General features: G+C 51.0%; 2 protein-coding genes across 2 annotated transcripts; both read right to left on the bottom strand.

Annotated features, from left to right (window-relative positions):
- Positions 1-296: 296 nt before the first annotated feature.
- Positions 297-14,205, bottom strand: LOC133340589 (cerebellar degeneration-related protein 2-like). The gene is given in 6 exon segments (XM_061548939.1): positions 297-1,854; positions 1,856-2,408; positions 3,055-3,210; positions 4,008-4,156; positions 7,625-7,737; positions 13,841-14,205. Coding segments are annotated over 6 exon segments (1,692 nt in total). The 5' UTR covers positions 13,923-14,205; the 3' UTR covers positions 297-1,215.
- A 2,945-nt stretch (positions 14,206-17,150) lies between these two features.
- Positions 17,151-21,095, bottom strand: MRPS7 (mitochondrial ribosomal protein S7). The gene is made up of 5 exons (XM_061549030.1): positions 20,963-21,095; positions 19,901-20,104; positions 19,199-19,262; positions 18,921-19,088; positions 17,151-18,424 (listed from the first exon to the last, which is right to left on the bottom strand). Exons 1-5 carry the CDS (start codon positions 21,049-21,051, stop codon positions 18,203-18,205), a joined length of 747 nt encoding a protein of 248 aa, XP_061405014.1. The 5' UTR covers positions 21,052-21,095; the 3' UTR covers positions 17,151-18,202.
- Between the last annotated feature and the right edge of the window lie 1,528 nt (positions 21,096-22,623).

Raw genomic sequence — 22,623 nt, 5'->3', positions numbered from 1 at the left:
GCCTTACATTTTTTTTATGTTCCGGTAGAGAAGTGAATGCGTTTTGTCACCAAGGTGGTCCGCGGAAATGTTTGCATCGGGTGATTGGGCCGCGGGCCAACACAAGTTTTAAGAAGCACCGGCCTAAAGGTGTGATTTGCACGTCATTTGAATCAATCTTTAAAAACAAATCGTCTTTGCACGCAAGATTCGCTGTACGCATCGCGAGAGTAGGAGTCGGTTTCAACGCAAGCGTCTACGCTCCACGTCACCAGCGTGTGCGATCCCGCGTGCCGCCCCTCCACCGCTGCCACCCAAGCCACTGAGAGAAGTCCAGATATGCATGACACGAGACTCTGCGCTTTTATACATTTATGTTTATAGGCAGTGTACACAGTAATAATTTTTAAAGAACCTCAAATTATTCAACTTAATTTACTTTCACACGACGTAGCATTTGTTTGTTCCTACGCATGGTCTGATGCTGTTCATGTTCATTACAAGTCTGCAGATAAACATTGCTCTACAAACTTGAAGAAATACCTGCATTTTAATTTCACAATAAATTAATACAAATAAATTACTGCTTTGTTAGACATTTGCATTCGTTATGAATGAATTAGTGACCTGGTTGGTTTCAACACTTGGTGGAAACCTTTACCGCACTTTTTTAAGTGTCAAAAATAACAATAACAAGTAACTTGATGTCTGATTTTGGTTCACAACACAGCAGGGGCTGTGTGGGCAGTACGTGTAAAGCAAAAATCTAAAGTCACCACCATCAGCAGCAGCAGCAGCACTGCCTTACAACAGAACCACGCTGCAGAGCTTTCGTTCGGTACGGAGAAGATTCACCCGCCCGCCCGCCCGCCCCGGTATTATTTTTGTTTGCAAAGGAAGGCCTCACTTTTCCAGGAGGGACTTGCCAAATTTTTGCAGTCGGGGCAATGGTTGCCATGTGTAATCCCAAATTAATCATTTGCAGTGTTAATTGTTCAGTGTTGGGATACCTTCTTACATCACTGCTTAGAAATACAGTATAAACTGGATATAACCACAACTAACATGAGCAACACATGCTTACGTTGCACTGGTTGGGGGGGGGAGGGGGATGGGCAACTTCTGATACGAACCCACTACTTCGGATATCAGCTCCCAAGGGCTGTGCTTATATCCAACCTTTCACAGCATCTATCAATGCGCCACCTTCGGTTACACCTGAATGGAGAGACAGCGTTATGAGTGCTGGGGCCTGGGAGTGCCCCTCAAAGCCTTGGCAGCACAAATGTCCTCCCTGGTTTTCCGAATGTGCATGAAAATCTCTTGGAACAGTGCCTTGTACTCGGGCTGTTCGCCCCGCTCCGCCCTCTGGACGTGTTGCACCACCACGTCTGCTGCCGTTCTCTCCGCCGGCTCCCCGCGGGCACCGCCGCCGGGACAAGCCTCGCCCGCGCTCCGGCTGCCATCGCTTGACACGGCGCGTCGGCGAGGACCGGCGGGCGTGTCGCTCCGGGCCTCGCGCTCGAGGGCGCGAGCGGCGCCGTGCTCCGCGCACGGCGCTGCCGCGCTGCCGGCTCCTGCGGCATCAAACGCGGCCCTTCCGCTCGCAGGCTCTTCGCGGCGGGGGAGTTCGTCGGGACCGTGTGAAGCACCGCAATCAGCCGCCGTGCCGATGTCCGCCCAGCTTCCCGGGACGTCCGAGGTTTCGGCGGTTGCCTGGGTGGCGGTGGCGGCGGCAGCGATCTCCCTGTTCCGCCCGACCGAGTGGGCGGAGCCGGTCTGGACGGCGCGGTGCTGCAGGCTCGCATTCCGGTCGTGCATCCTGGCCAGGAGATCCTCGTAGCGAGCCTGCAGGGCTGCGTACTGCTCGCTCACCTTCGCTCAGGATGGACACGGGACCCCTGGCTGTGGGACCTGGCTCGTCCACGGAGCCGTGGGTATGGCGCGCCGCGGTCTTGTCCCCGTCGGTGCCGTCCCCCAGCTCCCGGCAGCTCCCGGCGCTGGACCCCGTGTCGGCTTCGGGGTGTCCCAGCAGGCTCTGCAGCTTGGCGATATCCATGTCGCCCACGCCACGGTCCCCGTTCAGCAAAGATTCGGCCGCCAGTTCCGCCGTCGCCAGCAGCCGCTGCAGGCGTTCGCCCTCGGACAGCCGGATCCGGCTCATCTCCAGCAGCTCCTTCTCCAGCTCCTGGGTGCGCTCCAGCCAGGGCTCCAGGTCGACGAGGCGCTGGTCCATGTCGGAGTTTTCCGCCAGCGCGAGTGCGAGCTCCAGATCCAGGTTTCCGCGCCGCTCCCGCTCGCGAGCCAGGCTGGCGCTGAGAGACTTGACCGAGCGCTGCAGGCGCTGCACCTCGCTCTCCCGCTGGTCGGCGCCGCTGTCCTGGCCGCTCGCCAGGATGTCGGCCGACACGCGCTCCGTTCCTAAATACCTGTCGGTGGCAACAAACGGCGGACGATCATCACCGTTGTCATCAAAATCACATTGTAAAAAAGATCCAAAATAGTCCTCGCGTTCAAGTTCAAGGTCATTTATTAGGTATAGCCCTGTGAGCCGTTCGGCTCTTGAATCGGGTGCAACCGCAACAAACAAAAAACAAAAACACGAACAAAAAACATCTTAAAGTGACTATGTGACTAAGTGCAAACAGAAAATCCAAGAAAAGACAGCAAAATATTGCAGAAAAAAAATCACCGTACACCAACGCTGTGTGCAAAAATCCCAGTGGGATGCAAGTCAAACAACCAACAACAACCACAAGACAACTTAGATAAAGACCATCAGTCTAACTCTGTACTACAACAAATAAACATGGCTAAACCAATACACTTTTCGAAATCACCAAAATAAAGCCATGAAAGCAATGAAACAGTGATCATAGGAACTGTGACGGAATTTTCACAATAAATGGCATAAACAACATGTACTACCAAAACCCTGCAGCCATAGCTGGCTGCATGAGTCACTCCACAACAGCAGGAGCATCAATCGGAGTATGCGCGTGTGCGTTGACGTGTGCGTGTGCGTTGACGTGTGCGTGTGTGCGTGTGCGTTGGCGTGTGCGTTGGCGAGCTTGCCTCCGTATGTCGTGCATCACCGGCACGCCGTGCACCGTGCGTCGGCGCTCGCGCTTCTCGCGCCGCACGCTCGCCTCGCCGGACCTGCGCAGCTCCTCCAGCTGCTTCTGCAGCTCCTCCACCTGCGCCTGCAGGCCCTCCACCTGCTCCGACAGCCTGCGCCGCCGCCGCCGCACACGCACATACGCACGTCACGCGACGGCCAGGTACTCACTCTCTAGGGCTGCGGGGATGAGTCCATCAAGTTGATTCCTTGACTAAAAATTGTCTACAACCGATGCCAAAGGACCAGAACTCAGGTGGCCAAGTTCACAATGTAGTGCAGAAATCATTGTACTGCTGCTCCACCCCAGAATTAATGAAACTGTAGAGCTGGGACTATTAAATTATGAGGTCAATAAATCGACGAAAAATCGTAAATCTACTTTATTTGTGGTTGATTACTTGAACCCCTTTAACAATGAAGGCCGGAAACCCCCCACAAGCCATGCCCAGCGTGATGAGACTGATCATGCCGATGACATCACCGAGCCCCACCCATCACCTCCTGTCAAGCGGCATGTGTGTAAACAGAGGCTGAGACTTTTTTTTTCCCCCAACTACTTGTGTGCCGAGTAACTGAACCGATAAATATAATCGTTAGAGTCATCGATTACTTCACAAGTCGAATTCTTAATCTGGTGGTGGAACAAAACTGAAAACATGATTATCATCATCAGCGACAATAGATCCACTGCTGGACGAAGACCCTCTTCCCAAGTGGTTGTGACTGCGAGATGATGATGATTGCGATGATTAAGATGACAATGATGACGACAACGATGACGACGACAATGACAATGACGACGACAATGACGACAATGACAACGACCGCGCGGTTTTCCATTCGCGTTGGAGCATATTGTGCCACAGCGGTGACGACAGGTGATGATGGTGACGGTAGCGGTGCCTACCCGGCTATCCTTTGCTGCGAGTTGCGTCCCTCCAGCAGCAGCCGGCGGTTGGCGAGCTCGAGGTCACGTGACGCCACGTCCAGGTGCTCGTACACCTGCGCGTGTCGCTCGCCGTTTTCGCGCAGAAGCTCCAGCTGCCGTGTCAGGTGCTGCACAGGCGATTGGTCAAGCAAGGGGGGTGGGGGGGTGGAGGAACAGTAGTCAGATTGGGGTCACTGTGCCCCCGGCTTCACCCCCCCCCCACGTCCCACCGCATCTCTCTCACTCATACAGGCTGCCCGCCCACTTGTGGATCGTGACTCTTGCTCTCACTCGGTACTTTTAATAATAATTAATTTATAGTATTTGGCTGTTAGAAATTTCCACATAAGCCACTTCGTTGAGCTATCATTTGTGATAGTCAGTGGGCCTTACCTGGTAAAAAATAAAAGTTTAGTTTAATAATTATAGTTTAATTACCCAGGAAGCCAAATCCGAGTATGAGGACCCTTTCTTTAGGGGGGGTCCTGCATTTTGTGTTAAGAGTTTTTAGCCATGTGGGAGGAGACCGTAGGGCAGCGAGGAACAGATGAAATGAATCCAAATTTGCTGTACACCACCTTCTCTTGGGCAACCAGGGAATAGGAATCCCGACGCCCCAATAGGAAAGGAGAGTCGCAAAAATGTGCGTGATCCATCCGAACCCTCGCTGCCTCCACAATGCCAGGTCACATGCGCACGCGACACCACCGTTGCCGTCTTTCAAGTCACGTAAATGGATGGTCGTGGTTCTTAACCGCGTGGCTTTCACAGGGAGCCACAAGCACAGACGGAGGCTACAGAGGAGATGAGCCCGAGCTCATCGTGAAACTCCGGCTGCTCGTTAAGTGACCATTAACGAACTGCTCAGACCAGAAAAAATAATAATTCCCCACCCGCCAGGTCACCGTGGCAATGGCGAGGCCGATTCCCCAAGTCTTGCATGATTCTCAATTATTCATTTGCTAACACAATGGTTTCACTGAAAGCCGAGCGAGGTCGTTCATAATGAATGCTTGTCCTGGCCGTGACGACTGAGACCATTCGCTTGAGAGAACCGCATAATGCCGCACAGATTATTTTATTAAAGCGATCCGTAAACTCACGCTACGCGCATCATGTCATACATGTAAGTATCGGTGATTTACTATTTATTAAAATTGCATGTAAAAGCTATGCTCATTGGTGCCTTTTCAGCTAATGCAGGAAACAACATTTTCATTGTCAGCTATGATTAATCCACTATTAGAGGAACGCCTCCCCCGTTCCGCGATGCAACGATGCACCCAGGACCTGCACATGAGCAGCTCCCACCACTCCCAACTCCACGGGAGACCTCCTCCTTTAGCTGCCACATAGGTAGTTATTCTCACCCACTGGCCATCAAGCAAGGTTGGCTACGTACGATGCGAAAGAAGTTCAACATACATATCCCTTCGAGAGATGTGTCCTGCCAAAACCCACTTATTTTAATTAACAGTCAAATATTATACCTTTACTCTGCATGCTTCTAAAATCCACGCTATGCTCTCTATATATCCCGGTGTAACACCAAGCTTGCAAAGAAGAAGAAATTTGCTCCATCCTCTTCATCATTGTCCACATTTCTAATCCATATATTATAGCAGGCGAGACGCCACGATTGAAAACTTTCCTCTTCAAGACACCCTGTGGTGATGCTTTTTATTCAGTTCGTCGGCTCTCATCCACCTTTTCATTTCAGTATTTTCATCTTGGTCTCCCTTCAATAACGAGGTACGTGTATTCTCCTGTGCATTCCAGTTGTGTCCCTTAAACAGATATCGATGATTGTTTAGCGAACTTTGTGCCGGACAAAACAATATGTAAAAAAAAATTTTGATTCTTAAATCGAATCGAGACCTCTAAACGTCTAAACGTGAACATTTATCGAGCCACTGGGTGGTACAGGCTGAATAACTGCATGCCTAATCAGGGCCATGGAGAGGTTCCTGGAGTCTCAAGGCCTGGGGGCTGGAGGCTATGTGAGGCCCCCTAAATCAAAAGCAACAAAAAGAAAACAGGTCCGTTGTCAGGGCTCTCTTTTGTGTGAAGCCTGGGGCAAATTGCCCCTTCTGCGGCTTCCTTCTCTTCTGCCTCCTGTGCGCCGAACAGTTGTGCCAACACGCAATCAGGACGATGTATTTTGTAGGATGGGGCGGCTCGTTTTTTTCCGCAACAAGCAACCAATCTGAAGCAGCTTCAGCTCAAACTTGTTTCTGCAAACGTGACAATAAATCCCCCTAACCTTCCGCACAACGACGGACTTGGGCGCTCTTCCCAAAGCCGAACGGACACCGTGGGGGACGCAGGAGCCTGGGAAAGGCCGCAATCTCCACGGTGCAACCTTCACCTTGGCCCCCCCATCGCACGAGCACACCGGTGTTCACCAATCAGTGCCCTTTGACACCCGAATTGTTGCCGTCTGAAGCAATAAAATGTCATAAGCGATAAAAAACCCCGGTGTTTGCACTTCACGTTTGACGGCTCGCTTATCGCCGACGCGACTGTACACACACACAGACATGCACTGCTTCCCGCGCGGCTCCACCAATGCCTCCTCCCCTTGTGAGTGAGGGTAGAACTCGCGCCGTTGAGAAGTTTTACTGCTGCACCGAGCGCTGGCAGGGTGCCGCACGCGGTAAATATGAAAGCCTTGGCAAGTTTGGGCGATTTCCATTTAATGAGTTTGTCATCTTGCGGGAGAAAACTGTCGTGTCAGGAGAAAACCTACCCGTAAGGTGGTACTTCTCTCAACCAGGCTCGAGACTGCTTAGCCTCCCAGAGCTGATGATATCGAACGCACTTTGCATGCTTTGCTCAAAAGCACATCACGTGTGCACTGTATACATACTCTCCACTTGTACCTGGTGAAAACCGCATCAGTGAAGGGGATGGTAGAACAGTAAGTAGGTTTACGAAACCATGTGTTTGGGCTGAGAGAGTGATCTAATCACATTATGAGTGGACTTTTTCTAGGTACTCCGGTTTCCAGCCGCACATAAAACTAGCCAAACATCCCAATGCAGGACCCTCCTCCTGAGTAGGAGTCCTCAGACTAGCTGCTTATTAGATGGTCAATTAAATGTTACTGTTATTATTATAACGAACCAAGAAGATACCTCAAGAAGCACTTTTTGCAATTTTACTGGCTGCAATGTTCATTGAACATTTCTAGAAATATGTTTTAAAACACCTCATTCGAGACCCAAATATCACACCTCCTGGCTTTAACATTCTTCCTACACCAACTCTCTCCTAAAGCCCTCTTGTCATGGCCAGCAGACTTCGACATTGGCATCTGAACATATTGCTGCCATCACCCGCAAGAATAGTGCAAAAATAAAACGAGAAATCACGAATCCACACAATGTGGTAGATTTTGCCATGTGAACCGACACCTTTATCACGGCACACCTGGGCTTGACAGACACACACACGCAGCGCGACAAGACGCACAGCACAGCAGACACACGTACGGCGCGACAGACATACGCACGGGGCGGCAGACACGAACAGCGCAACAGACACACGCGTGACAGACACGCGCACGGCGCGACAGACACATGCACGTTGCCCACCTCGATCTCCAGCACGTGGTCCTGGTTGGTGATGTACAGCTGCTGCAGGGAACACTCCAGCTCCTTGTTCCTCTCGAGCAGCGACTTCCCAAGCTCGGCAGCGAGCTGCAAGTCTGCACACACCAGTGCATGGAACACACGAACGCAACACGCATGCACACACACACACGTCCCGTTAGCGCCCGCAGGTGTTTCACAACTGAGCGCGAGCGCGCAGTAGCGTCTACCCATGATGCTTTGCTCGGCATCGCCGGCTCGGCGTTGGGATTGGAGCCTCTGCGGGCCAGCACGTCCCGTTAGCGCCCGTCGGTGTTTCACATCTGAGCGCGAGCACACAGAGGCGTCTACCCACGGTGCTTTGCTCGGCATCACCGGCTCGGCGTTGTGATTGGAGCCCCCGTGGGACTGAGCATCGGTCCCCGGCGGGGGTTTAGCGGCGTCATGCGAAACAGACATTTCACCGTGCGGAATGCGCTCCTCTGGATCAATACAGCCTCAGTGTGATTTTATTAGCAGTGAGGCCAATAATGAGTGAGGTTGTGTTTGCAAGAACAAAGTTGCACTCTAGATGAGTTGTATGCCAACGAATAGCAGCCAACTTCACAAACTCGGGGAAAGTGGCTAAATTCGTTTAACTCACTAGCCCAGGGGTTGGAAATCCAAATAATTCGGTAAATAACTCAATATTTTAAGAGCCGCAATGCATGTGAATAACGTCACGAAGCAGTCCTTAAAGAGCCGCATGCAGCTCCGGAGCCGTGGTTTGCAGACCCCTGCACTAGCCGACTCACTTTCACCGCACACAGGGAAAGCGTCGCTGACGAGCAATGCAGTATCGCTGGGTATTTCACTCGAGCGCTCGTTAGTGGAATTGGCCACACGTGCCAATGCAAGAACCTGCTTGCTGAAAATGGCCTTTGAGGCTCAGTGAGACTTTCCTGTATTGCGAGTCCATAATGCAGATTCTGGTTGAACGTGTTGCGTTGGGAAGGCAGAAACTGTTATGTTTACATCCACGGCAGTTGGCAAAAGAGGACTCCTTCAAACATGGAATTGGCCAAAGCCGACACAGCACAGGCACCTCGTGAAAAAAGTGTCTTGAGACTTGCCGAGCCTTTCCTTGATAAATATTCTCGAGGATTATAAACACTAGTTCGGGGATTACTGAATGAATGGACTAATATTCAGGCTGGTATGTTAAGTAGTTGCACAATCACGAGAACGGTAATTTAAATCCCACAGGATTTGTCAAATAACAAAACGAAAATCCGTCTTTACAAATGGCCAAGCGCGCTTGGATATTGCACTGGAGTGACTACGACTGTCCCTGCAGATGCTGCAAATAAACAAAGTTCTGGTTCGGTGTTGGTGTTTGAGGTCTGGGTTTGCAGTTAGGATTCATGGTTAGGGTTTATGCTTAGGGGCAGTAGTAGGTAAAACTGTTTTTCTTGTCCCACATCTGCGGGGACAGTAGTCCTATCGCATTACATGAACACAAAGCCAGTTAAATACACAGTGTTTTCTGGAACGCCCCAGTGCCGTTAAGCACATGTTACACAACGCTCGCAAATCAAATGTCAATTTGCCAAAAGTGCCCAACAATTGGCAACTTCCAAAGCAGTACCCCCGCATGACAACGGTATATTATCATAATCATCCATGATCAATCCACTGCTGGACGAAAAACCTTCCCCGAAACAGTCACAATCTCGCGTTGTTTTATCACGCATTGCTCTCCGAAGCACCTGCGCAAAGTGCCGATTCCATCGCTCCATCTCCGTGGAACGCATCGCCCCCCTCTCAGGCGTTCCCCCTCCCTCGGCTGCCGCTCCATCGATTTTCAAATTGAGACTCGGGACTGTATTTCAGCTGCCAAGGTCCACCGAACTAAACCGGCTCTTTTACAAGGAAGACCACAAGCCCAAGGACGTCGGCAGTGATGGCAGTTACCGGATGTCACACGGATCGGAATGTGCAAACGAACACGAGCAAAAACAACAAAATATTTACACGAAACCCACGCCAAAACTTACTGCAAACAGGATACAACATTTATAAAGAACGTTGTGCTTTGATATAAATCCTGTCACACTTGTAAATAAGCCGTGTACAACAGCCTCGGGCATAACTGAGTTTAGTTAAAGCGTTCATTGAAATTGTGACAGGTAATTTGGCAGGAAGGCAATAAAACCGTTACATTTATATGTGGTGTGATGTATGCTATCCCACCTAGACTTTCTATACTATCACAGCTAAGATTGTCACTCTTTCCACAATAAAACACATTTCTCAGGTCAGCTTGGTAATATTGTCAAAAATGTGAAATATATTGTCATAAAGTTCAACACAATAGCACAAGCTCTGGGTGCAAATCAATCCCTGCCATTGAACAAGGTTATTGTGCAGCGTTGTGCGACGCATAGGGGCCCAGTCGGTCACCAGGAGGCCCCAAATCAACAGATAAAACTTTAAAAATATATATATTAATAAAAAAAATACCTGCGGTCTACTATGTACCAAGCACAATTAACTTATCTGTGGCTAGCTTATAAATTTAGCAGCATAACGCTGTGAGACAATCCTAGACCGATGGAACTGGCATGAAAGCAAAACGCATAAGTTAATTGTGAGTATTGTACCTTTCAATATATATATTTTATTAATACTGTACTGTCACTGTGGTGAGACTGTCTTCCTCTAAACCCAATACACTGTGCAACTAAGATAACATAGTTATAGCCTACGTACTATTGCATACGGGTCAAACACATCCGGAGCTATTTCAGTAAAAGGGAGTCGGGAGGAAGGAGAGAGGAAGCAGTCGTAGCTTGCATACCCCGGTTGAAAATAGATCCTTGCGTCCCTGTACGTAGAACTTCCTTCGTACCGTACGTAGCCAACCATGCCAATCGGAGGACGTGGGCCAACATTGTGTGTACACTGTGCGTGCTCGCGGCTAGGCAGGCAGTGGTCTCTTCGTGCGGTTTCGTTTTGTGCGCCCACATTTTTTTTGGCACGCATCTACTACCAACCACCGCATAAAGCGAGGGAGGGAGGGGGGAGGGGGACCTGTACAAGATAATATATCTAATTCAGGGCCAGTCATTGTGACCGCGTCGAGTTATTTGAGATATGCGCCTGCCTGTCTCTGCCTAGCCCTAAAATCCGGAATGCACCCTCGTCACTAGCGAAGCATTCAACAATGACCCCAATGACAAAGAGGGGGGGGGTGGCCAGCAACACACGCCCGGCCGCCTTTGTCTCCCGAGTGGCGATGTTTACTACGCATCGCACCAGGATAATCATTTGAGGCCGAGTCGACCTAGGGTAGAGCCCAAGGACCGGTTCAGATAATCGCCAGCGGTGTTGGTGGCCGTGATTGGGAATGGAACACGGGTGGCCGAATTCGCTCCCCACCACCACCATCACAACCAAGGATCTTTATTTAAGTGAGATGACACTGGATGAAACCGATGAGCTATGAAGCAAACGATATGGGGGTGCAAAAAAATGTGAGAAAATGCCATAAGGAAATGCACTAAATATAGATACACAATACGTACATTTAGTCCGATTTATCGCGCTTAGGCGAGGCAGCAAATAGCAAAACAGAGCACACCACGATAACGCCACAACAGTAGATGTCCATCAATAGCACGGCACATTAACGTCGATCTATCGATAACGCCACAACAGTAGTAGCCCCTCAATAGAATGGCACATTAACGTCGATCTATCGATAACACCACATCAGTAGTAGCCCCTCAATAGAACGGCACATTAACATCGATTTATCGATAACACCACATCAGTAGTCCCTCAATAGAGCGGCACATTAACATCGATTTATCGATAACACCACATCAGTAGTCCCTCAATAGAACGGCACATTAACATCGATTTATCGATAACACCACATCAGTAGTCCCTCAAAAGAGCGGCACATTAACATCGATTTATCGATAACGCCACACAGCAGAAGTCCCTCAATAGAACGGCACATTAACATCGATCTATCGATAACACCACAGCAGCAGTAGCCCCTCAATAGAACGGCACATTAACATCGATCTATCGATAACGCCACATAGTAGCAGTCCCTCAATAGAACGGCACATTAATATCGATCTATCGATAACACCACAGCAGTAGTCCCTCAATAGAACGGCACATTAACATCGATCTATCGATAACACCACATCAGTAGTCCCTCAATAGCGCGGCACATTAACGTCGATCTATCGATACAATGCCGATGCGCGCCATCGATTGAACGGCCACCGACGATGGCACCAAAGCGACCGAGAGGAGACCATGGGAGCTGGATGAGGTGCGCTGCGGCAGGGGGAGGGAGACGTTCATCCAGCAGGGGATCGAGCATGATGATGGTGGTGGTGGTGGTGATGGTGGTGATGGTGGTGGTGATGATGATGGTGGTGGCGGTGATGGTGGTGATGATGGTGATGATGGTGGTGATGATGGTGTTGGTGATGATGATGGTGTTGGTGATGGTGGTGGTGGTCATGATTGTGGTGGTTGGTGATGATTGTGGTGGTTGGTGATGATGATGGTGGTGATGATGGTGGTGGTAATGATGGTGATGATGGTGGTGATGATGGTGTTGGTGATGATGGTGGTGGTGGTAGTGATGGTGGTGATGGTGGTGATGATGGTGATGGTGATGATGATGGTGTTGGTGATGGTGGTGGTGGTGATGGTGGTGGTGATGGTGGTGATGGTGGTGGTGATGATGATGATGGTGGTGGCGGTGATGGTGGTGATGATGGTGATGATGGTGGTGATGATGGTGTTGGTGATGATGATGATGTTGGTGATGGTGGTGGTGGTCATGATTGTGGTGGTTGGTGATGATTGTGGTGGTTGGTGATGATGATGGTGGTGATGATGGTGGTGGTAATGATGGTGATGATGGTGGTGATGATGGTGTTGGTGATGATGGTGGTGGTGGTAGTGATGGTGGTGATGGTGGTGATGATGGTGATGGTGATGATGATGGTGTTGGTGATGGTGGTGGTGGTGATGGTGGTGGTGATGGTGGTGATGGTGGTGGTGGTGATGATGATGATGGTGGTGGCGGTGATGGTGGTGATGATGGTGATGATGGTGGTGATGATGGTGTTGGTGATGATGATGGTGTTGGTGATGGTGGTGGTGGTCATGATTGTGGTGGTTGGTGATGATTGTGGTGGTTGGTGATGATGATGGTGGTGATGATGGTGGTGGTAATGATGGTGATGATGGTGGTGATGATGGTGTTGGTGATGATGGTGGTGGTGGTAGTGATGGTGGTGATGGTGGTGATGATGGTGATGGTGATGATGATGGTGTTGGTGATGGTGGTGGTGGTGATGGTGGTGGTGATGGTGGTGATGGTGGTGGTGATGATGATGATGGTGGTGGCGGTGATGGTGGTGATGATGGTGATGATGGTGGTGATGATGGTGTTGGTGATGATGATGGTGTTGGTGATGGTGGTGGTGGTCATGATTGTGGTGGTTGGTGATGATTGTGGTGGTTGGTGATGATGATGGTGGTGATGATGGTGGTGGTAATGATGGTGATGATGGTGGTGATGATGGTGTTGGTGATGATGGTGGTGGTGGTAGTGATGGTGGTGATGATGGTGATGATGATGATGATGGTGGTGGTGATGGTGGTGATGATGGTGATGATGGTGGTGATGATGGTGTTGGTGATGATGATGGTGTTGGTGATGGTGGTGGTGGTCATGATTGTGGTGGTTGGTGATGATTGTGGTGGTTGGTGATGATGATGGTGGTGATGATGGTGGTGGTAATGATGGTGATGATGGTGGTGATGGTGATGATGGTGGTGATGATGGTGTTGGTGATGATGGTGGTGGTGGTAGTGATGGTGGTAGTGATGGTGAAGGTGGTGGTAATGATAATGATGGTAGTGATGATGATGGTGGTGATGATGGTGGCGATGATGATGGTGATGATGATGGTGGTGGTGATGATGGTGATGCTGATGATGGTGGTGGTGATGGTGGTGATGATGGTAGTGATGATGGTGGTGGTAGTGATGGTGGTAGTGAAGGTGATGATGGTGATGATGGTGGTGGTGATGATGGTGATGATAATGGTGATGATGATGGTGATGATGATGGTGGTAATGATGATGGTGATAGTAATGATGATGATGGTGGTGATGGTGATGCGCTCCCTCACTCACCACGCTCCAGGTCGCGCTGCTCCATCCATCGCTCCTGTCCCGCGGCGCTGCTGCTACTGCTGCTGCTCTCGAATGTCTCCATCGGACAAGATCCCCTGTGGGGGTCCCCTGTGGGGGTCCCCGCGGTCCCACTTTGCTGCCCGTCACATGAGACGACGGTCGGAGACGATCAATTACATTTGCCAATTTCGTTACAGGTCCCAATGAAACGCACTCGCGCGATCTTTATTGTTACGTCAAACTCTGCAGCGCCGCTGTGAATGAAATAATGATCGAACCCCGGGGGTTCTGGGCCCGCTTCGCTGAGACTCTGGTCCGATGTGACCCCAGTCCGATGATACTCTGCTCGTATCTGGTCCCCCTCTGCCCTGGTACCCCCCCTACCCTCTCGTATCGGTGCACAGAGACCCCGCTCCGCCGTGGCCCCGATCCCCTTGCGGTCTCGCCGTAGTTCCGGCACGGCTCTGTTGCCGGCGTGGGCCTCCTCCCCCTACACACACTGTGGCCCCGGTCCGCTCGGCGTGTCGCTGTGACCCCCCCAGGGGATCGGCCGCCACCCCCCACGCGACTCCGACCTGGACCCTGAGGGCGGCGCAACGTGGCAACGGCCTCCGCCCCCAGCGCGGTGACGTCAGCACGCACGCATCTCCCCCCCCCCCCCCCCGGAGCGAGATGGGCGATGACGTGATCGCGTAATAGGAGCTACCCTGCGTGATGATGTCATCACGCACGCATCCCCCCCCCCCCCCCGGAGCGAGATGGGCGATGACGTGATCGCGTAATAGGAGCTACCCTGCGTGATGATGTCATCACGCACGCTTCCCCCCCCTCACCTACCCCCCCGGAGCGAGATGGGCGATGACGTGATCGCGTAATAGGAGCTACCCTGCGTGATGATGTCATCACGCACGCTTCCCCCCCTCACCTACCCCCCCCCCCGGAGCGGGATGGGCGATGACGTGATCGCGTAATAGGAGCTACCCTGCGTGATGATGTCATCACGCACGCTTCCCCCCCTCACCTACCCCCCCCCCGGAGCGGGATGGGCGATGACGTGATCGCGTAATAGGAGCTACCCTGCGTGATGATGTCATCACGCACGCTTCCCCCCCCGCCTTTCTCCGAAGCGGGATGGGCGATGACGTGATCGCGCAACACGAGCTACTCTGCGTGATGATGTCATCACGCACGATTCCCCCCTCCCCCCCCCCGGAGCGAGATGGGCGATGACGCGATCGCGCAATAGGAGCTACCCTGCGTGATGATGTCATCACGCACGCTTCCCCCCCCCCGTTTCTCCGAAGCGAGATGGGCGATGACGCAATCGCGCAATAGGCGCTACCCTGCGTGATGATGTCATCACGCACGCTTAACCCCCCCACCGACCCCCCCCCCGTTTCTCCGAAGCGAGATGGGCGATGACGTGTTCGCGCAATACGAGCTATCCTGCGTGATGATGTCATCACGCACGCACGCTTAACCCCCCCCCCCCCGTTGCTCCGAAGCGAGATGGTAGATGACGTCATCGCGCAACAGGAGCTACCCTGCGTGATGACGTCATCACGCACTTGCGCGATAACCGCTGCTTGGGTGCGTCATCGCCCTTGTCGGGCAGCTGTGGCTGGATGAAGGCACCTGGGTGGGGAAGGAGGGGCTGGGTGGGGAGGGGAGGGTGGGGAGGGGCTGGGTGGGGAGGGTGGGGCTGGGTGGGTAGGGGAGGGTGGGGAGGGGCTGGGTGGGGCTGGGTGGGGATGGGGGGAGGGAGGGTGGGGAGGGGCTGGGTGGGGAGGGTGGGGCTGGGTGGGGAGGGGAGGGTGGGGAGGGGCTGGGTGGGTAGGGGAGGGTGGGGAGGGGCTGGGTGGGGAGAGTGGGGAGGGGCTGGGTGGAGAGAGTGGGGAGGGGCTGGGTGGGGAGGGGCTGGGTGGGAGGGGTGGGGCGGGGTGGGGAGGGGCTGGGTGGGAGGGGTGGGGCTGGGTGGGGAGGGGCTGGTCACCCCGTAGTGCCCTTATAAAACTCAACGTTTAACCTACTCACGCCGGCTTGTGCCCACCCTCACAGTCGGGCATATTTGCAGAATACACCACGCCGCCGTTGACCCTGGCCATTGACCGAGCAACCCAACGTTCCTACCAGCTCCCTCCGCAGGAATGTGTTGTCTTCACGTTTCGACAATGACGCCAGCAACACACGGCTAAACTATTTTTTTTTTATCAAAACAGCATCCCGCAGTGTAACTAGTCACAAGTCCACGCCTGTGTTTTTATTAGTCATGGGAATGATTCGAGCCATATATCTAGTTAAGTCACATTCCATCATTGTATCACACATAACGTTTTCTAAAAACGGCAGGATGTACATGCATGGTGTGTGTTGATTATCCCTTGAATAACCCAACCGGTAATGTATATCCATTGTAATTTATATGCATACCTTAACCACCCCCCCCCCCCCCCCCATTGGCTCACAAGTGACATCACATTTATATCTCTGGCTGTTGCCTGATGATGCTAGTTGTAATTACTGGCAAAACGTCGTACTCGAATTGTAAATGTTGTGGGTTTACTCTCCAACACACCGGGTGTGCCGAACGAGTAACGAATTGGCATGTTCTGTTTACGTGACAAACCTTCGTAATTGGCTGTGTCGGGTGGTGGCGGGATTAACGACGCATCTATATTTCCGTGATCTAACCCAAACACCTCTTATGGATAACGTTGGTCGCGAAAGCCTGCTACGTGTTAAACCAAAAAGGCAATTGGAAAATCTGCTCAAATATTTAATGCTTCCAAAGTACCATCACTCCCCACTCCTCTTAACATTCGACGCCTAATGCTGCACAAATAGTCATGTACAACGCTTGTCGTAATCCACTGTTGAATGAGGATCTGCCAACCGCACACCATGCAAGTCGTGGGGGTTATTTCACCATACTACGCCACGCTGGTCAGTTCAGACCATTGAAGGTGGGGAGCGTAGACTTTGGAGTATAGTAGAGTACAAGATATTGTTGCACCACCCCCCTGTTTTAAACATAGCCCTTGTACTCTCATCCAACGTTAAATGTTACAGGTGCCTTCTGGATATCTTTAGGTAAACTAATTTAAGACTCCATTGGAAATCTAAATTAATGTCAAGTTCATCTGTAACTGAATAACTAAATACATGTCAATAATATTAATTGACAGATGCTGAATTTTTGTTGTTCTGCGTGTGCACCAATGCCATCGCAGCAGCAACATCAGCAGCATGAAATAATCTGTTTAACCGAATAAGATGGATACTGCACCTTACAAAACACAAAAAAAAGATCTTTAAAATTTTCCCGCGTTTTATTTTGGTAGAAATTTATAATCCACAATATAACTTGAACGCGTGAAAACAAAACGCGGAACAAGGTTACATTAAAGTACACAAAATATCGACCGTAAATACAGAGAGGGCACAGGGCAGTCGTGTTGCTGCTGATAACTATTAGGAGCAGAGCGATTATCTCGCCGGCAATCCACTCTATTATCGCGATTCAGGATTGCGATTCGATTATATATATTTTTTTACAATGTGATGAACGTAGCGGCATCGAGCAACTGCAGGGGATGATCACGTAAAACTATTACATGCATGTAGGAATCGAAAACACCTCGATTCTTAGACACGTTATTCGATTAAATGAATCGCACGTTCAGAGAACCGATCATGAATCGGTGCACAATTCCAACCCATAACCACCACGCTTTGGGACGGGCGGCTCCTGGACAGTACCGCATGGCCAGGGTTGCCACCCGTCCTGGTTTTCCCAGGATCGTCATCGTTTTGAGGTGGCTGTCCCAGATAATGTCTGCGTCTCCCCGTGACATTAATAGTCCCAGAATTTTAGCAGTTGTAGGCAATAATACACCACTCACATAGCTCTCCCCTCTTCCAATATTGTGAAATATTCCGCTTCCCATGATAGGTCCCGTTTTTTTTGGAACTCTCAGGTGGCAACCCTGCGCACGTCAGTGTCTGTTCCCATCGTTCAGGTCGCCGCACAGCCGAACCCCGTGATCGGCGCATCCTCAAGCGCCAAACTACTGGAGTTACCATCATAGCTAAGGTCACTTGCCACAACTGTCACACGTGCAGCCTGCGTGTCAAGCCACTGCCGGATGAGGGTCTACCCGCATCATGGAGGCAGTGAGGCTTATTTAACCGGACTTCACCGTGCACTGTCAGCGCAGATTGATGAAGATGGGGGGGGTGTACAGAACAATGGACTTTGCTGCACTGCTCCCTTCTTCCCACAACACTCGATGGCGGTGGCGGTGCAGAGACGGAGAGAGGGTATTGGTGGGCGGACGAGTGGTGCTCGCATTGGCACCTTCCCTACCACCAGCGGTAGTGCGCGAACGCGCGGTTGCCTTCGGCCATGCGGTGCAGGTCATGCTTGCGCTTGATGACGTTGCCCTCGTTGGTGAACGCTCGCAGGACCTCCACGGACAGCCGCTGCTGCATGAGCGAGCGGCGCGCCTTGTTCTCGCGGCACTCCGTGATGAGCCACTTCATCGCCAGGAATCGCCGCCGGTTGTCCTTGAGCGGTGTCGGCACCTGTGGGAGTGGGAGAGGATGGAGAATGATCATGGCACAGAGGTGGGATGCGACGGAATGATTGATGTAAGCAGCTTCCATCTTTTGTGCAAAAAGAACGTGGTAAATTACTTAAATCGGACGAAAGCTTGTAAATGTGGATGTATTCTCAGCTTGTATCTTATTTTTGTTCCTACACCCCAGCACTGCCTCCCCTTGTTATACTACAATGTTTTCGTTATTATTCAGAACTCTCGCAGTTTGTAGCACATCACACAACTACTTCTGAAATCACATCAAAAGGCCTCTGTTGCATGCTACGGACACAATCTATTACATGCCCTGCAAACAGTATTCAGTACATGCAAATCTAACTGAACATTTTAAATTCTCAATCCAACATTGAGTTGAATTACGTGTATACAAAACATTATTGGTTCTCATTATGAGTCACTTGTGACCAGGTTCTCAGTGGTGTCAGCTCGGTCCTCTGACATGGTATCAGTCGAGCGCTCACCTGGTAATTTTTTCCTCCCTTCTTGACCGTTACGAGGCCGATGACCGGTTTGCAGTTTTCCATGGCCGTGTGGAAGATGGTGTAGGGGTTGCACTCAATGGCGTCTCGCTCGGGCTCCGGCGTCTTATAGTATGTCTCCAGCTGCTTGCGCTTAATCAGCTCCAATGTCTGCACACAACGGGGGGAGTGCCATTTGAATCGTCGGCGCTTCCCGCTGGCCTCGAGTCTTGGCGTGCGAGCGTGGTCATTTCTCCGGACTGTGGCTGTTGCTCCCTTACCTCTTGCATGATGGATCTGGCCAGCACCTTGTTTCCACCCTTCATCAGCATGTTGATGAATTTGCTGTGGATCAAAGTGAATCGCAGATGTCATTAAACAGAGGACAGAGCGTTTCTCCAGTTACACACTCTCATCAGAAAAAGGCAGCACAGAGCTCTCCAGATGAGGTTTTGGGGCTTTGAGATATTTATGCCCCAATTTTCACACGATTATAAGTGAAATGTCCCTAGAGTGATGAGAAATCTTGTTACACAAAGCAATTTGGATTTACATAACATCTCCATGGAACCGTATCTCAACACACAACAATTGGGAATACTTGTTATGGAGCAGGGTGTCCCCTAACCCAGGGTGGTCCCTAAACCAGGCTAGTAAGGGCAGGAGCCCAGCAGTCTTGAATGGGGGGAGTGTGAGGGGTGGCGCCACACCAACATTGTTGAAACCTATCGATTTAAAGAAATATAGTGCACCAAAACAAATACAAGCACACAATTAGTTAGTAACACTGCCTTCTTGGAGGAAAACAGACACGCGTTAAATACTTTCCCCCATTAATTTTATGCGTTAAATCATAAGTGTACTCGCTATTTCTTTATACGACATCTTATTTTGTCAATCTCGCCTATACTGTCTCACCCGTACGGTATATGTCTTCTCTCTACCGGCGGCGGAGGCAGAACGTGACGGTGGTGCTTGCTCACCTGACCGTGTCATCGTAGAACACGGAGCTGGTGAGGCTGGCCGGCGCCGCCTTGATGGGCCTCACTGCCTTGAGCTGGTCGAGCTCCCGCTCCTCTGCGCTCAGCTCCGCAGGGGGCTGCTGCTGCTGCAAGCGGCTGCGCTCTCCGATGGGGTCTGGCGGCAGGTAGTGGGGGTTGTACTGCGAGCCACGCACCTGCATCAGCCTGGCCGGGTGGGCGAAGCGCACGGAACAACAAACTCCGCTTTAGAGATCCAGATTTTAAACCAGCGGTTCCCCAACCTCTGGGTGGGATTATTGAAAAAAAATGCACAAATCCACTTTAATCCGATTGCCTAACTAATGTCGGACACCGCTCATGAACTATGTGGTGACATTGTGGCATTAGTAAGGGCAGGAGCCCAGCAGTCTTGAATGGGGGGAGTGTGAGGGGTGGCGCCACACCAAAAATGTTGAAACCTATCGATTTAAATAAATATAGTGCACCAAAACAAATAAAAGCACACAATTAGTTAGTAACACTGCCTTAACGGAGGAAAACAAACACGCGTTCAATACCTTCCCCCATTAATTTTAAGCGATAAATCATAAGTGTACTCGCTATTCCTTTATACGACATCTTATTTTGTCAATCTCGCCTATACTGTCTCACCCGTACGGTATGTCTTCTCTCTACGGTGTCGTCTGTACTGTCAGTCTCATCTATACTCTCTCGTCTGCACTCTCGTCTGTACTATGCATCGTCTGTACTGTACATTGTCTGCAATGTCTCATCATCTTTACTGTCTGTCAAGGATGTACTGTCTGTACGATAGTGTCAGCCTCGTGTGTGTATTGTCAGCACGAGGCTGTCAACCTCGCCTAGACTGTCTCCTCTCCACTGCCTCGCCTGCAACAGAACCCCGCAATTCGCCATTCAAATCCGACACACCGAACAGAGACCCGACAGAAAGTCATTCAAGGTGCAACTGAGCACGGGGTGGGGGGGGGGCTGTCCCTCCTTTCCCTCCAGGCCCCAGGAAGTTCCTCACACAGGGGGGTGGAGGTGGTGGGGGGCACTCACACGGGCGGGCACGGGCCAGGGAGACGGCGGAGGAGGAGCGCGACCCGGCCGAGAGCGGAGACGCGTGGCCTCAGTGAGGACGCGGCCATGATGCAGGTATCTCCTCCTCCTCCCCTCCAACTACTTCCGGGTCGCGGAGGTCGCGAGGTCAGCTCCGCCCACCCGGCCCCGCCCCGCCCACCTGGTTCTTTCGGTAAAGTCACGTAGAATGGAAATAATAAAATAATAAAAATAAAACATAATAAAAATAATTCTCACGACGTTTCGGCCACATCGCAAGCAGCCGTCCTCAGGTGAAGAACAGGTCTGTCGAGACGACAGAGTCTGAATGACACACCCCAGGCTGACACATTCAGACTCTGTCGTCTCGACAGACCTGTTCTTCACCTGAGGACGGCTGCTTGCGTTGTGGCCGAAACGTCGTGAGAATTTTTTTATTATGTTTTATTTTTATTATTTTATTATTTCCATTCTAAGTGACTTTACCGAAATAACCAAGAAGATGAATCCCTGCAGTCACGAAAGCTTTAAATCGAAATCTGTGACGACTGTTCCCCGCACGTGGTTTGGCAGCGTGGCGTTTGCGATGTCAACGAATGCACGCGACACGATGATTTGATGTGAACGCGCGGGTGCTGTCAATTAAACGACGTGTTGTTGTTTGTTGTTCGGGGAGACACGAAAAAAAATAGAAAGAGAGGGAAGAACTGACAGCGAAATGGCTTGACCGGCATTATGACACCGGTGCAAGAAAGATGTGGTGGCACTACAGCTCTTGAGCATATTGGCACAAGACAGGAAAGTGGTAACAAATGACGAAATGTGCAGTGGACACCTTACGGGCTATCTGCCTTATGGATCGTGATTATGTTGATAGCTGTACTATATAGTATGTAGGTTGTGTAGACATATCTATAGTCAGACACGACTGACTTATTGTATGTAGGGTGTGTAATATATGCCTACAAAATAAATAAATATAATTGGGGGGGGGGGTCGACAATTGTTGAAACCTGTAAGATCAATCTTTTACCCCCACGTCTGGGGGGGGGGGGGTCCACTTTCTATAACGTTTTGATTCAGGCCTTCTGAAAGGTTCTTATCATTCAGTTGACGGATAAACGGAACGTCGGGCTTTTATAATATAAATACAAGTGCGTGCAGTATACACGAGAGGCTGACCACTCTCTACGATGCTGCAATAGCGTTTATTTCTGGGGTGTTTATACACGGGCAGAGACGTTTCCAACTCGAGGCATTTGTTTGCAATTCGTCACCGTGACCTGCCCGACTTTGATCCAACGGCTCACCGCTCGAGCCACTGCGCACCTAACAAGTGCGCCCCACTCAACGGAGGAGAGAGCTCATCTCAAGGTCACGAGGAGTGACCTTGAGATGGGGGGGGGGGGTGGTGTGAAGGGCGTTGAACAAACGGGCTGGGGTCGTAACTTATCCGCCCCCTTTGTGTTCCTCTCCCCCCGTCACCTCCCTGAGCTTCGATCGAGGCAACCGCTCGCGACGACCAAGCTACTCGACGCAACAACCACGACTCTCGTTTAGTATTTGGGCACGCGGTGATACAGCAAATCTGGCTGTGACGGTCCCACCTGATGACGGAGACTTGTGTTGCCTCCGAAACGTCGTGATTTTTTATTATTTTA

The sequence above is a fragment of the Lethenteron reissneri genome, chromosome 10, assembly GCF_015708825.2.
Source record: "Lethenteron reissneri isolate LAM-NWPU_2019-01 chromosome 10, ASM1570882v1, whole genome shotgun sequence".
NCBI lineage: Eukaryota > Metazoa > Chordata > Hyperoartia > Petromyzontiformes > Petromyzontidae > Lethenteron > Lethenteron reissneri.
The sequence above is the reverse complement of the archived record's forward strand: the minus strand, read 5'-3'. Positions and strand labels throughout refer to the sequence as shown.